Source organism: Peromyscus eremicus, chromosome 6, assembly GCF_949786415.1.
Source record: "Peromyscus eremicus chromosome 6, PerEre_H2_v1, whole genome shotgun sequence".
Lineage (NCBI taxonomy): Eukaryota > Metazoa > Chordata > Mammalia > Rodentia > Cricetidae > Peromyscus > Peromyscus eremicus.
In genome coordinates this window covers 24,914,566-24,931,293 of record NC_081421.1, presented here as the reverse complement: position 1 = coordinate 24,931,293, position 16,728 = coordinate 24,914,566, and the positions used below count along the sequence as shown (strand labels likewise).

Genomic DNA, 16,728 nt, shown 5'->3' with positions numbered 1-16,728 from the left:
GATCTGTTGCTGTGATAGGCAGAGCCTGCTCAGTAGTAGTACTATGAGTTGCTTTGGACCTTGCCGTGGAATGACATTTACCATAGTTACACTTGCCTAATGATGATGTTGAAGTTTGCACATAGCATGTTGGGAACAGCATCCTCATGTAGTTCTTTCAAGATGTGTAACTATAATACTGAAATGCAAAGCTAATGAGAATTTTTTTAATGTTATATTGATTTACTGGATGGAAGGTCAGGCAGCAAATGCAGAAAATGTCAGAAAGTGTACTCATCCACAAGATGGCAGCAAACACTTACACACAGAATTACTCTTGTCTGTTGAAGTTTTCCCTTAGAATTGTGCTTTACACATTCAGATTCAGGGGCACCAGTCAAGCTCTTTCCTGCAGTTAAGGTTTCACACACAGGAAAATTTAAAGCCCCAATTAATGTCTTATTTGAGAATATTTTGTGATGTTGAAGAAAGTATGTTTCTAAATATGTATGTACAAGAGATATAAATAATAGACATATAACTGATTTTTTTTTTTTTTTTTTTTTGGTTTTTTCGAGGCAGGGTTTCTCTGTGTAGCTTTGCGCCTTTTCCTGGAACTCACTTGGTAGTCCAGGCTGGCCTCGAACTCACAGAGATCCGCCTGGCTCTGCCTCCCGAGTGCTGGGATTAAAGGCGTGCGCCACCACCGCCCGGCTAACTGATATTTCTTAAAAAGGCAATTCTAATTATTGGAATCAGTAGGGTTCTTTTTTGTTGTTGTTGTTTCCGGTTATCCCAAACAATTGAAGTTGCTCTCCCTGTTATGGTTGAAGTGTCTCTTTCTTTGACATGTAACCTGGGAGTCCTCAAACTTGCTGCAGTCCTCCTGCCTTCGCCTCCCGTGTGCTTGGATTACCACACCAGCTTGACGCTGCTGAAGTGAATAAAATAAGTATGATCATTTTATTGTCTGTACTGTTTAAGTTATTGTGACCGTTTGTAAATGACTTAATTAAAGCTCTCAGTTTGAAAGAAAACTTAAACAAAAACGTGAAACCAAAGCCAAGAACAACAACTGATGATTGCATAGTGACTGTAGGGTTCTGGCGTCTTTATTCTTGGTCAAACCTTCTTGTTGTCTGGATGGTTCACACCTTTAATCCCAGCACTCAGGAGGCAGAGGCAGGCAGATCTCTGAGTTCAAGACCAGCCTGGTCTACAGGGCAAGTTTCAGGACAGCCAAGACTACGCAGAGAAACCTTGTCTTGAAACACCCCCCAAAACCGAAACAAAAAACAAAAACCCATCTTTTCTCCCTGTTGATATGATGCTTCACATTCTGTTGTTTCCAAATGTAAAGTATAAGTTCAGCCTGCTTAAAGTGTTAATTCAGAATGTTTACAATGGGATTTCCTGTCTCTTGCCAGCATGTACCTTTAATTGCATGGTCTATATTCTTGGTCAGGTGGTAGTTTTTTATACATACACATACATATACACACATGTATATTTCTGACCTCTAATGCCAGCACTATAGTTTTACTAATAGTGAAGTTAAACATTGTCACCTTTTGGTGATATAGTTAGTCTAGAAGTAACTTGAGAATTAAATGCCCCATGCCACAGTTTTGTATTTTTGCCACCAACTCAACATTTCTAATAAAAATTAAAAACATAGTCTGTAACTTGGGGCTAGAGAGATGGCTCAGTGACTACAAGCACTTACTATTCTTGCGCAGAATTCAGGTTCTGTTCCCAAAACCCATATGGTGGCTTAAAATCCTCACTATCTCAAGTTCATGGGGATCTAATACCCACATCTGGTCTCTGGGCACAGGCATGCGTGCAGTGCACATACCCATATACATAAATAAAAATTAATCCTGTTTTAAAACCCCAAAGCAATGTTTTATGTCTTGATTTTAGTTATTGCCACTGGTTGCTTATAGCAGTATTTTGTTTTTTCTGAACATGTAAGCAGAATTATAACTACTTGGGGAATAGACACAGGGTATGTAGGAAGAGATTTGTGCTTGTGAGACAGTATTGTGTATAACTAAATTAATATGCTATTTGTATTTATAAATATTCTGCAAGTTATTGGGGTGGATATTTAGTATTCAAAATTCTTGGATCCTAAATGTTAGGATCACAATTATTTCAGATGTTAGACTTTTTCTACATTTTTGAAATACTTGGCATATGCTTCATATGGTAAATTGGATATTACTCAAGTTTAAACCTACAATTCATTTGTTTCTTATAGTCTGAAGGTGATTTTTTGTGCCCGTGGGAGCTTGAAGAGTAACTAGCCAGGGAGGTGATTGTAAGGAAGGAAAGGAAAGGCAAAAGGATCTATGACTCACATGTCAGTGAGAATGATGCTTTTATTGGTTTAAGATACCAGAAATACGAGATAATTCGTGTGTGTGGACTGTCGTCATTCATAAGTAAACTTGTAAACCACAACTGCAGCTCCCTTTCATCTGCAGTTGATACCATGTTCCTTAGTGGGAGGGCCGGTTCCTTCTTTCCAATCTTCGAGTCAGTACTTCTGTCTCTGTAATTGAAAAACTGCCCATCCATGGCTTCTTTTACCTTTGACATTCTTGACTAACCTCTCAATGTTTTCAGAATTATGTTAGAAAGTACGAGATTGAACTATGTTTTAAATTTATTTTACATTTAATTTGAGAAAGAGAAAAAGATTTGAAAATAAAGAGTATTTTGAAAGAATCATAATTACTCCTGAGAAATCACAAGCCTAGGACTACTCCGATGCATTTCCCCCGTGGCTCATTGCCCATCTTTTCACTGTTTCATCCCTGCTTAGAGAACTGAGGCAGTGCTTCCGCCAACAGCTTTGTCGTTACTTTGCCCTCTAATGGAAGACCTGGGTATTTCCCGTTAGCTGTGAAAGACCCCGTGTTTGTCTTCTCCCCAAATCAGAAGGGATTTATTTGTTCTTTCAGAAAATAACCATGAAACTACTTTTCCCTTCTTAGTTCTTAGGGAGTTATTATTTGCTCAGCAATAGTTAACGCAATAGGAAAATGGACCCTAGAGTCTTACGTTATAGAAGCCTTCATTGTAAAAACGTTTGACAAAAACTGAGCCAAGGTGGAGTTTAGCTTCGTAATCTAAATTGATACTTTTTTTCATGAACATTTTATTCAAGAAATAAATTTTCGTTACAATGTGTACTTATTGATGCTATACTTTTTACTCTTAAGTTGAAAAATAGTATTTGCACATTGGAGTAAAAACAAATCAACTAAAAATAGGTACACTATACTAATACTTGTCTCATTTCCCTGTTCCATTAGTCTCTCTCTTTATGGGTGGTTTTGTTATGCTCTTGTCTTTCCAGAAATGGACGAACAGATGTAAAGCTTTCTTTGAAAATGTACATTTATTAGAATCATGTAGGCAATTTTGTCTATAATTTCACAAGTCAGTACTAGTATTTTCTCTTTCTAATTTTCTTTCTTTCTTTCTTTTTTTTTTTTTGTAAATAGGTGAATCTTTGATACATACATTAAGGCTTTAGCCAGCCATTTTACATAGTCCTGGTTCAAGTAATTTTCCAGGGCACTCTGTAGCTAGAGTTTTCCTGCCTGGCCCACAGTCAGAACAAATCTCTCTCACCTGCCAGTCCCACGGCCACTCAGACCCGACCAAGTAAACACAGAGACTTATATTGGTTACAAACTGTATGGCTGTGGCAGGCTTCTTGCTAACTGTTCTTACAGCTTAAATTAATCCATTTTTATAAATCTATACCTTGCCACGTGGCTCTTGGCTTACCAGCATCTGCACGTGCTGTTTGTCATCGTGGCAGCTGGCAGTGTCTCTCTGACTCAGCCTTCCACTTCCCAGCTTTATTCTCCTCCTTGTCCCGCCTATACTTCCTCCCTGGTCACTGGCCAATCAGTGATTTATTTATTGACCAATTAGCAACACACTTGACATACAGACCATCCCACAGCAGCACTCCATTGCAATTTTCAGCTTTCTGTTTTTAAAACAGTGTCACAAGTTGGACAAGTCAAATGAACATTGACAGATTACTTGTAGTTAAAAAGTAAAACATACTTAACAGAAAGTATGTTTATCTCTTTGAACTTTCCAAAGAACAGTAGGCTCTTTCAGTATGTATTTGTTGATGGATATAGGAGTCATCCCTGGCATCTGTTTAGCCAACAGCAGACCGCACACTGTGATGGTCCGTCCTGTGAGATTCTTTTGTAGAGTAGCAATGTAGTTTATGTGGTCTGTGGATGTATGTTATGTTGTTTGCACAGTGTGCAAGTGCATTCCCATGGAGAAGTAGCACATCACTAAACTGTGCACTCAATTTGTGGTGCTGTGTGTAAAGCAAGGCAGCAATCAGAACCTACAGAGTATAGAAAAATGACCTCTTCCAATAAAATTCGTAATGAAGTATTTAGGAATAGTCTTTTAAGAAATGGGGAAATTATTTTCAAAAGTTTGTGTTTGACTAGGATTATAATTCAATGGTAGAGTGTTCGCCTTGCATTTCTAAGATCTGCTTTCACTATCCAGCACAAAAACAATGAAACAGAAATCTGCAGTATTGAGAGCCCTTGATAAGATATTCCTGAGTGATAACATTAATACACAGGTGTTGATTCATCTTTAATTAGTTTACAGATTTCTGCTGTTTCTAAAATCCTTTGGAGAACTTTTGGAATTTGATGGAATGATCCCTAGGATGATTTTTAAAGAAGAAACTGATAACCTAGAAAATAGTAGCTCTGCTACCATATGAGATACTAAATTATATTTAAGCTTTAAAAATGACATTTGTTTATTTAAGAGAGTGGGATGTGTATGCCACTGTGCTCTTGTGAAGGAAACTTGGTGGATAGCTTGTGGTGTGGGAGTCAGCTCTCTCTTTTCACCACAGTGCTCCTGGGGGATTGAATTACAATATTAGGCTTGCTGACAAATGCTTTTACCCACTGATTTATCATGCTGGCCCTGGCTTGTACTTCTAAAAAAAAAGGTTATAGTCATCAGAATACTATTGCACTGTTTTAAAAGTTTAAATATGAACCTATAGGAAAAGTAAATAAAATAATATTTTCCACAGATGGCTGTTTTGCCTCTATGTTTGTATGTCTGTGCAGCGCATGCTTGAAGTGCACACGGAGACCAGAGAGGGCATTGGCTCCCCAGGAAATGTAGTTACACATGGCTGTAAAATGCCAGCTGGTTCTTAGGAATTGTACTTGGGTCCTTTGGAAAAGCAGCAAGTACTCTGAATTGCTGGACCATTTCTTCAGCCCAGAGCAGATGTTTTTCAAATAAGACTATCATGCTGGTGTAGACCCTTAACTATAGTTATGGTTTATAACTTTCATAGTTATGACACAATGAAACTTAGTTAAGTATTTAGAAATTAGATGTATATCCTATTCCTTTCCACATAAATTATAAATATGAGTTAAGTGTAAAAAAGTGAGAAACCATTTCAAAAACAAATATATGTGGCATACCTCTTTTAAATGGGAAATACCCATTAAGCAGAAGGGATATAAGAAAAAGAAGTTAGAGAGTTTGACAAATGAACTGTATGTATGTAAAATAAAAATTGGAAATACAAAAACAAGATAAGTAATAAAAATAACTTTATCATTTTTCATTGTATCTTCCTTAAAAATATAGACATCTACAGGTACTGTTATCTACTGGGGACTGGATTAAGCCTGTCATTTAGCAGATGCATCATATGGGAAAAGTGGGTCTGGAGCAGGCAGAGTGACTTTCGTTTTCTTGTTTTTACTTTTGAAATTATGTGTATGTATGTGGGGTATGTGTATGTGAGTGCACCCATCCGCGGATGACGGAAGAGCTCGCTGGATCTTTGGGAGCTCTGCTTGCAGGGAGAGCCTAACGTGGTGCTGAGGACTGCACTCTGGTCTTCTGCTAGAATAGTGGATGGCTTAACAGCTGAGCTCTTGTCTCCAGCCCCAAATGTGATTGCTTTAGTGAGGAAACTAAAACAGCTTTCGCAAACTAAGACCATTTGGCTGCTAATGGTGGAGAGTAAAGTAGGCATTTATATTTTGCCTTTAGTTTCATTTTGAATAGCCATTTGTAACTGTAGGATGTGCTGTTTAATAATTTGTGTTTGTAGCTTGGTGTTTCAGTCCGTTCTCCTGAGCACTATCAGGCATTCCCTTTGTAAGTGCTGTCAACTAGACATAATCGGTATTTTCTCCACTTTGTATATGAGAAAACTTTCAGAAAAATATCTTTCACAAGATGGTATTCAATTCTCTGTAGTAGTTGCAGACTGATGGTGCTAAAAGGTGGCTTCTCCGTGCTTGAAGAATGAGGTCATTTGCCTTTTCTTAGTCTCTCTCGATTTATGAATTTAAAGTGAAAATCATTCAGGGCTGGAGAGATGGCTCAGAGGTTAAGAGCACCGGCTGTTCTTCCAGAGGTCCTGAGTTCAATTCCCAGCAACCACATGGTGGCTCACAGCCATCTGTAATGAGATCTGGGTGCCCTCTTCTGCAAACATAATAAATAAATAAATAAATAAATAAATAAATAAATAAATAAATAAATAAATAAATAAATAAATGTGAAAATCATTCATAGGCATAAACTTGCCTTTGAAAGTGCAAACAAAATTTATAAAGTGCAAACCAATAGTAATATTTGTAATTATGTGGAGAAGGGCTGTCTACTACACTAGAGGCAGTGAGACCTGGGAGAGTGGAGCAGATGAGTGAGGCAGGCTAGAGTCTCACAATAGCCAGCTTTACTCAGAGCAGCAGTTTATACTCTGAGGGTTAGGAAGAGTCCATGAGTAAACTGTACAGTCATGTGGCAGAAACATTTTCCCATAGAGGCATAGACACAAAGAAACACCCAGTTGTAATGAGTAATTTGAAATAAACTCACTCCTATCCACCACACCTGGGAGGAGCATGAAAGCACATTCCAAGAACAATTCTGTGTTTTGAAGAAACTGAGGTCACGAGACTCTTGTTTTCTTAAGAGTGTTTTCATAATCACTCAGAATTCTCACAGGACCATTCTTGGACCATGTTCTGACAAGGGGTTTTCTGGTTTTAAAGTTAATTTTGGTCTGTGGTTCTTAGCTTACTCTAGGAGGGCTCCTGCCCTTTGAAAATGTGTTCTATAATCGCGGAACCTTGTTTTAGAACAGAGCACTTTGCTCATTATACAGAATATTTGCACAGTTTCAAGAGTGTTAAACACACTGATTCCTGATTCCTTGCTGCTATTACTGTAGGACTGGGATGACAGGCCAGAGCCTCTGACTGAGGAGGAAAGTCAGGGGTGAGAGTCTCTTAGGAAAGTGTATGTGTCGTTGGTTTTGTGGCAAACTATATTTAAGCATTAACTCTCTTAAATTTATAACATTAGTTTTATGTTGTTTAGTAAGCTTTTATATGATGCATATCCTGTTGATTTGAGTTATGTGGTCCACAGTAAACTATTCCTTTAATCATTTATTTTCCATTATCCTCAAGTTAGTATATTTCAGGGTAGAAATTATGTTAAGCATATTACAGTTTTGGGGGTAGTGGGATGGGTTTGCACCATTGATCAGATCTAGGACCCGCTACCACTGAGCCACATTCCAGTCCACGTCACAAGTCTTAAGTAACTTCAGTTATAAATGTTACCATATATATGTAAGTGCTTAATGGTTTGATTTTAGAAACAGTTGGTTTTTGAACTTTAAATTATTTTTTCAACAGGAGAATCTTATGTATGTGGCTGATCCAGAATCTTTTGAAGTAACTACAAAAGATATGGATAGTACATTGAGTCGAGCATCTAGAGCAATAAAAAAGACTTCAAAAAAGGTGAGTTTGGGTGAAATTCTGGACATATCTCTAAAATGTGTTTTTTACATTAAGTTAAACTAATACTTACTTCAACACCAATAAAAGAATAGTCTAGAGCTATTGTAAGGACTTGAATTGTATATCTAGAACCCAAAGGGGCTGGGCCTTGAGACATTTATAATCCTACTTCTGGGGAGGCAGAGTCAGGAGGTATTCCGGGAGTTTGATGATCAGCTAGTATAGCTTACTTGATGAATTCTATGCCAGTAGAGATCCCATCTTAAAAGAAAGTAAAAGTTAGAAAGTACCTGATTACATATCAGTGATTACCCTGTAGCAAGCTTTCTTTTGGGCCACCAACCAGCTCTCAAAGACACAGAGACTTACTATCAATTATGAATGTTTATTATCAATTATGAATGCTCAGCCTTAGCTTATGCTTGTCTCACTAGCTCTTATAACTTAATTTAACCTGTGTCTCTTCACCTATGTTTTGCCTCAGGGCTTTTTACTTTTTTTTCATTCTGTATGTTCGTGTCTGTCTGTCTGTCTGATGGCTGCCTGGTTGGTCCTGGGAGTCTCCCTCCTTTTCTCCCTCATTCTCTCCTCCCTTCTCTCTTTTCTCTCAAGCCTAGATTCCTCCTCCTACATTTTCTCTCTGCCTGCCAGCCCTTCATATCCCTCTACTGCCTAACTATTGACTGTTCAGCTTTTTATTAGACCAATCAGGTGCCTTAGGCAGGCAAAGTAAAACAGCAACACATCTTTACATAATTAAGCAAATGCAGCATAAACAAAAGTAACACATCTTTACATAGTTAAAGTAATATTCCGCAACATAAACAAATGTAACACATCTTTGCCCAGTTAAAATAATATTGCACAACATTGCCCTGTGACCTGCTTGTGTGCACATGCAGGCACACACTCTCAATAGTCTACAATAAAACTGTTCTACAGTACTTGGAAATGACTCACAGATTTGGTTTTCTAAAGTTCAGTGGCATCTTTGTCATAGCACTTACTTACAACTTGCTGTTGGCGTTCTTGTCTTAATGACTATTGTATGAATCAGACTTGTGTTGAAATGTACTGTTGGTGTTTTACATAGAAATCTGTGTTCAAACAGAGAGGGAGAACAAGGAATAAAAGACCATGATAAATGAAGACCACATGAGAACAGGAAGAAGCAAAGTGCTAGAGAGGCCCACAGAAATCCACAAAGATACTCCCACAACAGACTGCTGCCAATGGTCGAGATACAGCCCGAACTGACCTACTCTGGTGATGGGATGGCCAAACACCCTAATTGTCATGCTAGAAACCCCATCCAACTACTGAGGGATCTGGATGCAGAGATCCATGGCTAGGCCCCGGGTGGATCTCTGGGAGTCCAATTAGCGAGAATGAGGAGGGTTTATATGAGCGAGAATTGTTGAGATCAAGGTTGGATAAAGCACAGGAACAAATAGCCAAACGAATGGAAACACATGAACTATGAACCAATGGCTGAGGGGTCACCAACTGGATCAGGCCCTCTGAATGGGTGAGACAGTTGATTGGCTTGATCTGTTTGGGAGGCATCCAGGCAGTGGGACCAGGTCCTGTGCTTATTGCATGAGTTGGCTGTTTGAAACCTGGGGCTTATACAGGGTCGCTTGGCTCGGCCTGGGAGGAGGGGACTGGACCTACCTGGACTGAGTCTACCAGGTTGATCTCAGTCCGTGGGGGAGGCTTTGCCCTGGAGGAGGTGGGAATGGGGGGTGGGCTGGGGGGAATGTGAGGGGGGGCCGGAGTGGGGAGAACAAGGGAATCCGTGGCTGATATGTAGAACTGAATTGTATTGCAAAATAAAAAAAAAAAAAAAAAGAAAGAAAGAAATCCGTGTTCATTCATCTTAAATAATGCCAGAGAGAGTTTTCAGCAAGAGTCAGGAAACAGGATCTATCCGTGTTTTCATGTTATGTCGATAATGGGGCTTTTAAAAAGTAGAAGTTAGCTGGGTGTGCTTGTGCCTGCCTTTGATGGCAATACTTGGGAGGAAGAGGCAGATGGGTTTCTGAGTTCCAGGACTGCCTGGCTTATGAAGAGAGACTCTGCCTCCAAGATAGATAGATAGATAGATAGATAGATAGATAGATAGATAGATAGATAGATAGATGATAGATAGATAGATGATAGATAGATAGATGATAGATGGCTTATGAAGAGAGACTCTGCCTCCTGGCTTATGAAGAGAGACTCTGCCTCCAAGATAGATAGATAGATAGATAGATAGATAGATAGATAGATGATAGATAGATAGATGGCTTATGAAGAGAGACTCTGCCTCCAAGATTGATAGATAGATTGATTGATAGATAGATAGAGAGAAATAGAGCGAGAGATAAAGTAAATAAGTAAGTAAATAAAAGTAGGGTTTCAGAGAGCCAATGGACATTTGCAACCTGTCTTAGGGTTTCTATTGCTGTGAAGGGACACCATGACCACAGCAACTCTTACAATGGAAAACATTTAACTAGGGCTAGGTTACAGTTTCAGAGGTTCAGTCCATTGTCGTCATGGTGGGATAGCATGGCAGCATGCAGGCAGACATGGTACTGGAGAAGGAGCTGAGAGTTCTACATTTTGATCCACAAGCAACAGGAAGTGAACTGTGTCTCGTACTGGTCATAGCTTGAGCATCTGAGATTCCAAAGCCTGCCCCCACAGTGAAACACTTCCTCCAACAAGGCCACATGTCCTAATAATACCACTCTGTATAGGCCAAGCAGTCAAACACATGAGTCTCTGGGGGTCATTTCTATTCAAACTACTACATAGCCTTATGGTTTGCTGCTTTATTTACAAGGTTTGTTTTTTCTCCCTTTGAAGGGGAGGCTCTGTGCTATCTTTGTATATGCTTTCACTTAACACTGTAACATATAGTAGGTAAACTAGTTAGATCATGATTCAGAGGAACTCCTTCCCTAGCAGCAAAGAAATTGGGTCCAAGTGGCTTTGGAATGCACAACTACACTGTGACAGAATAAGAGAAAAATCATGGGTTTTATTTAGCTAAGGATGTAGCTTAGTGATGAGTGTATTTTTTTTGTACATAGAAATCCTGGGTCCAATCCCAGCACTACAAAAAGAAAAGAAATAGAAAACAAACAGCACAGCAAAACCCCTAAATTTCTTGTGTCTCAGGCTAGCCTTTTCCTTCCACTTCTCCCTTCCATTGGACTTGAGTGCTCCAAGCGCAAGAGGGAATAGGCTTCATTTTCTTACTGCCTATGCCAAAGAGAATTCTACCACATCTATTTGTGGAAATGATATATTTGGCTTTCTTTGTGTAGAGATATTTTTATGGACCATCTTAAGTTTGTCTAGCTAACTAATACTAACTCTTTTTAAACTTCAGGTTACAAGAGCATTCTCTTTTTCCAAAACTCCCAAGAGAGCCCTGCGGATGGCTCTTTCATCATCCCACAGCTCAGAGGGAAGGAGTCCTCCCAGCAGTGGCAAACTGGCTGTGAGCCGTCTGTCTAGCACGTCATCCTTAGCAGTAAGTATTGGTTCAGTAAGCTAAAGGACTAACTCAGGTGTGGAGAGGTGATGAACTTCTTTTGACTTATAAAAGAAGCAGAAAAGGTCCTTTCTTTTTTTCTTTCCTCCAGCAGGGTCTATTGTAACCTTAGTTATTATGGAACTTGTGTGTAGAACAGGCTGTTCTACTCAGAGATCTACCTGCTTCTGTCTCTCTCCCCTCCCTCCCCCCCCACGTACTGGGCATGTGCCACTACACCCAGCTAAGAGCCTCTTTTAGTGAGTTAGGTGCATACCTACTATGTAGTTTACTGGATGTGAGATTTGACTGGCATCGAGACATTGTAATTTTCATAAGAAAAGAAGCATGCTTTGGTCTGGCTTTATCGCTTTCTTAATATAAATGTTTTGTTTCTATTTGATAAGTTCCAGTAACATTGGACTAAGGTTTATTTCTTTTTCAGTTGGCTTGATGAGTAGAATGTCATCTCTACAACTAAACTTTAGAGGGGTCTATGGAATTTACAATCATGTGCAAATACTTAAGTGTTCCAAAGCAATCTGCTTTCACAGTGTTAGAATGAACTAGACATTTGTAACAGTGTCACATCACCAAAGTATATGTGTTCTCATTAAATTATTATTAACCCACACTACTGAGGTTAAGGAAATCACATGGCTGTCACTTCTTAGCTATACATCACTTAGCAAGCTTCTGAGTTTTTATGAACAAGAGGTCAATAATCCTTACATCAGAGAACTGAATTATATATAAAATCACACCTGTATGTCATGTGTGCTGCATATTCAGGTATCAGTTTGGGTAATAGTTAAGCATGTGAACTTTGAATCCCAAGTTTTCAAAACCTTGTTTTGCTGTTTACTAGTGTATAACTTTGGCAAGTTTTATTAATGATCTGTCTCATTTTTACTGTAAAACAAATCCAAAGTAATGGTGAGGGTGAAATTAATGTATATTAAATGCTTCGAATCTGGCACACTGGGTGCTCTAGTGTTAATGAGTGGGTGGTTTTGTGTCATATAAAACTAATGCAGATAAGGAACATAATAGTGGTTATTTTTAAAAACTAAAGTCTTTAATACTTCACAGAGTTATAGCCAAGAAAATGAGTGTATTTACAAGTACATACAAAGTCGGCTGGAGTTGTAGCTCATTTGGTGAGTGTTCATCTCACATGCACCAGGCTGTGGGTTGTCCTCGACACCATGCTAACCAGGCACACACCTGGAATCCCAGCATGCAGTGGAGTGCAAGTAGGACCAGAATTTCAAGGTCAGCCTTGGCTGTTTAGCTCTGTAACAAGTTTGAAGTCAGCTTGCCCTATATGAGACCCTGTCTTTAAGAAATATAAAAAAATTTTTTGAAAAAAAATAGGTGTGCAAAGTTACAAACACAATGCAGATAAGCATTTGTTTGTTAGATTATGACTTTTCTTAAGGCCAAAGTTTTATTTGTTTTTTTCATTGTAACCAATGTGAACATGGTTGCCTTTAAATACTGGTAAGTAGGTTTTATAATTTTTCTTAGAAGAATCGTAGAAAATGTATGTTATTTGTAGTAATGTTTTTATATAGACAATATACATAAGAAGTACCTAAAGTACCTTTAAGAATTCCGTGCTCTCTCCTCAGGTGCTGTTTCTAGTCTAACAGATTACCTGTTGTGTTCCCCAAGCAGTGTAATTGGATTAAGCACGTTCATGGTCAGCACTCAGATCCCACTGTTGGGCACACTCGGTATTCCTGTTTTTCTTCTGTGCAGCACTCTGCCTCCTGTTCCAGTTCTTCACAATTACTAGAAGGAAATAACTGATGTTTTCTTTCAACGTTTTCAAATTTCAGCAAATGTTCTTCCCAAGTCACCTTTGACATTTGTGAAGAATTAGGAACTATGCCAAGCAGTGATGGAAACAAGCCTTTTGAAGTTTCATGTGAGCTTTTTGGCTCTTTGAAATTTATATTTGTAGAAAAAGAAAGAAAACATTCTCCATTGAATCACTTTATGTGGGATGTGACTTTTGAATTCACAACTTTATTGCTTTGAATCTATAGTAAATTAGATTAAATAGTTTTTGCATATTGCCAAATAAAAATGTTTTTTACAACAGAATTTATTAAGTTCATAATAAGCAGGTTCCATTAAAAATTTTCTTTAGAAAACAATCATCTAAAGGAGTGTTTTATAATATGTAGATTCTTAAATTTATGGCTTTTATATAGTAAATCATAAAAGTTCTACCAGAGGAAGTCACAGAGTTTGGCTGTTGAAGTCATTAGGTTTCATCACTTGAGTGGTAGTACCTTATTAATTTTGCTTTTAAAACTATTTATTTTACTCCCTTTTGGATGAAAATGTAGAGCCAGTTATCTTATAGGCTCTGAGTTTAGATATAGTCATTCATCTGCATTTTAAAAAAAAGTAGACTTTTAGTTTATTTTGATTATACTCACTTGGGTTTTATAACCTTCTGCATGTTTTTCTTGTTATAGTTTAAGATTCTGATGATGATTAACTTTGACCTTTGAAAGAATAAGTTCATATTCCTCAGAAATTTGATAATTACTGTTACTCAGAAGTGCTGCTGTCCTGTTCAGTTTCATGTGGAGTGAAGTATACACATGAACATACACACATAAACACATAGGAGTTGTGCATATAACATAGAAACTTGATGATTTACTGTTAGGTTAGTTCCATGATGTGATTTTTATCCTTCCTAATTTTGCTGTAAGAAAAGGGGTCTGGAGAGAGAGGACTCAGCAGTTAAGAACATTTCATGCTCTTTCATAGTACTCAAGTTTGATCCCCAGAACCCACGTCAGGTAGTGCGCGCTCGCGCGCTCTCTCTCTCTCTCTCTCTCTCTCTCTCTCTCTCTCTCTCTCTCTCTCTCTCTCTCTCTCTCTCTCACACACACACACACACACACACACACACACACACACACACACACTAAGAATTAAGAAAGAACCAGTTAGAAGGCTCAGCAGGCAAAATGTTTCCTGCTGAACCTGAGGACCCACCTTCAGTCTCTGGAAGGATAGACTCGGCTCCTAGAAGTTGTCCCTCTGTTCAGCATACAAGTTTCTCAAGTGTTTATCTTGTAACTGACTTACAAAGTCTCACTTATAACCTGTAGCCCTGAGCCACGAGTGCCTCACGGAGGAAAGATACCAATATGATTAATTATTAAGCCAGCATCTTCTGGGTAAATTAGTCAGTCATCTAGCTTTTGTTTCAGAATGCTAGTTTTAATTGTGTTTTATTCCTACTCCATTCCTATTTAAAGAGTTTGGAACTGTGTCTTGATTGTCATGGTAATTAGTAGAGGGTGAGATTGGTAGGCGTGGCACTGAGCTCTGCTACAAGTTTTGAGGAGAAAAAAATTGAAGTATGTTTGTCTTATCTTTCACAGGGCATTCCATCTCCCTCCCTTGTCAGCTTGCCTTCTTTCTTTGAACGAAGAAGTCATACATTAAGTAGATCTACAACTCACTTGATATGAAACTTAACCCATGGGACTTCATCCTTCCAAAAGATGCTGACATAAATGGTACTTCTAATTAGCACTTGGTGAAAGTCGTAAAGAAGATAAGTAACACTAACCAATGCCGTTTTATGTTCTTGAAAACCTACTTTTACTTCTTACATTTTTCAAGATAATCCATTTAAAAAAATATATTGAGTTTTGATGTAATTTATCTCTGTTTGACGCTCACTTCTGAAAACCAGTAACTTAAGTTATTCATGATAATTAGTAGCTTTGTAACCTGATACAGTAAACTTATTGGTGGGTGTAAAATACTATTGTCTATTTGTATAGTATCTTGAATGAATTTTTGAAAGTACATATTTGTGTATCTCAATTTGTGTAGAGACTAAGTGGTAATGCAATACTTACTGAATAAAAACCTCTGACTAAATTCTAGAGCCTTAATCACATGTATTGTTTGTGCTTCACTGCTCTTTTGCAGTTTATTTTCTTTTAAAATAAAAGATTTAGCACATGAATTTTAAAAGATACACCCGTATTAACCGTATAATTAAGATTGTTTGAAAATATTTTTTGCAAATTGAGATAAGGACAGAAAGATTAGAAAACATTTATATGCTACAAAGACAGATATTAGTATGTACTTTTAATTGTTTCAGAGACTTTACTTTTATTTTTTTTTGTTCTGGCTACTATCAAATCTTGCTTTAGTTTTGACTACTGTGTTGAATTTTATTTCAAAGGAGAAGACCATGGGAAAACTGTTAAGAATTGCTTCTGTTCTCCCTACAGTCCTTCTGAAGTTGCCTTCAGTCTTGCTGATCTGCTGTGAAATGCATAGATATTATGTGTGGTCAACTTTTTTTGTGGTCATATCGTTAAAAATAAGATTGGAAATTTATTGTCAAATACTTTGTAAATCTGCCATTATCTTTTAGTATAGTATTTCTTAGAGTCAGTAATACTGAATGATCAGGTTCCTGTGGCCAAGTCTATTATTATTTCCTGCTTGTTCGGGGGTGTGTAAGTCTCCTTGTGACTTAATTTTCAACCGTGTGCTTTAATAGTTGAGTTGACATGGATTTTTTCTACGCCATGTATGTCACTTCACAGGTTAGCATACGACACTGTTTTGCTATATTTTAAAAGCAGTTATTAGCAAGAACTTGTAAATAAATAGCTTAAAACACAATTATCTTTTATGTCTTTTCTTCTGAGAAATTTTCATAGACAAATGTGGATGCCTCCTTAGTCTCTGGACTGTTTTGTATTTAGCTTATTCTCATATGTTTCACTGATGTTTTTGAGTATTTGTATACTGGGCTGTCTATAGGATGGGGGTGTTTATTGTTTTATTGGAGATGGAGGTATTGCCCTAGCCACAAAGCCTGAATTTTCCAGAGAGAAGAAATAGCAGAAGTTATATGAACTTGGAAAACTATCAGTTGTACTATCAAAAAATAGTAAACAAATGGTAAATTTTAACCTAAAAGCAACTCTGTCTGGGCCTTATCACTAACTGTCCACTGTAGAGCATTGGTATGTCCCATTATCAGATAAAGCCAGTTTGTATGTGCACTTAATGCATTAAGATTCTACATCATGCAGAATTATCAGCAACTTTTTCCTCTATTGAGAAAGTAACATATGTTTTATTTATTATAAAAGCCTTTACAAATGTTTTAATGCTTTTAAAGCATCAGATAGTGTTCTTTCAAGAATGCAAGGGTGGTTTAATATCAGGATATTTGTTGATAGGATTTATATTGACAATTTTAGGATGAGAGATGTATTCACCAATCACCAAGTTTCAACGTTCTGAGGACCACTTGTCAGCATAGCTAAAGCAGCT

At 37.8% G+C, this 16,728-nt stretch overlaps 1 protein-coding gene across 2 annotated transcripts in view; it reads left to right on the top strand.

The window, feature by feature from the left end:
• The window catches only part of Ect2 (epithelial cell transforming 2), a 63,866-nt gene extending 47,795 nt beyond the window's left edge, over positions 1–16,071 (top strand). Inside the window, exons 18-21 of one of the 2 annotated variants that reach the window (XM_059265280.1) lie at positions 7,746–7,853; positions 11,239–11,382; positions 14,799–14,936; positions 15,620–16,071. In XM_059265280.1, the coding sequence (XP_059121263.1) occupies positions 7,746–7,853; positions 11,239–11,382; positions 14,799–14,888 (342 nt within the window). In that variant the 3' untranslated portion in view covers positions 14,889–14,936; positions 15,620–16,071. Of the gene's footprint in view, positions 1–7,745; positions 7,854–11,238; positions 11,383–14,798 lie in introns of both variants that reach the window. The other variant, XM_059265281.1, reaches the window with a different exon arrangement.
• Positions 16,072–16,728: the final 657 nt, after the last annotated feature.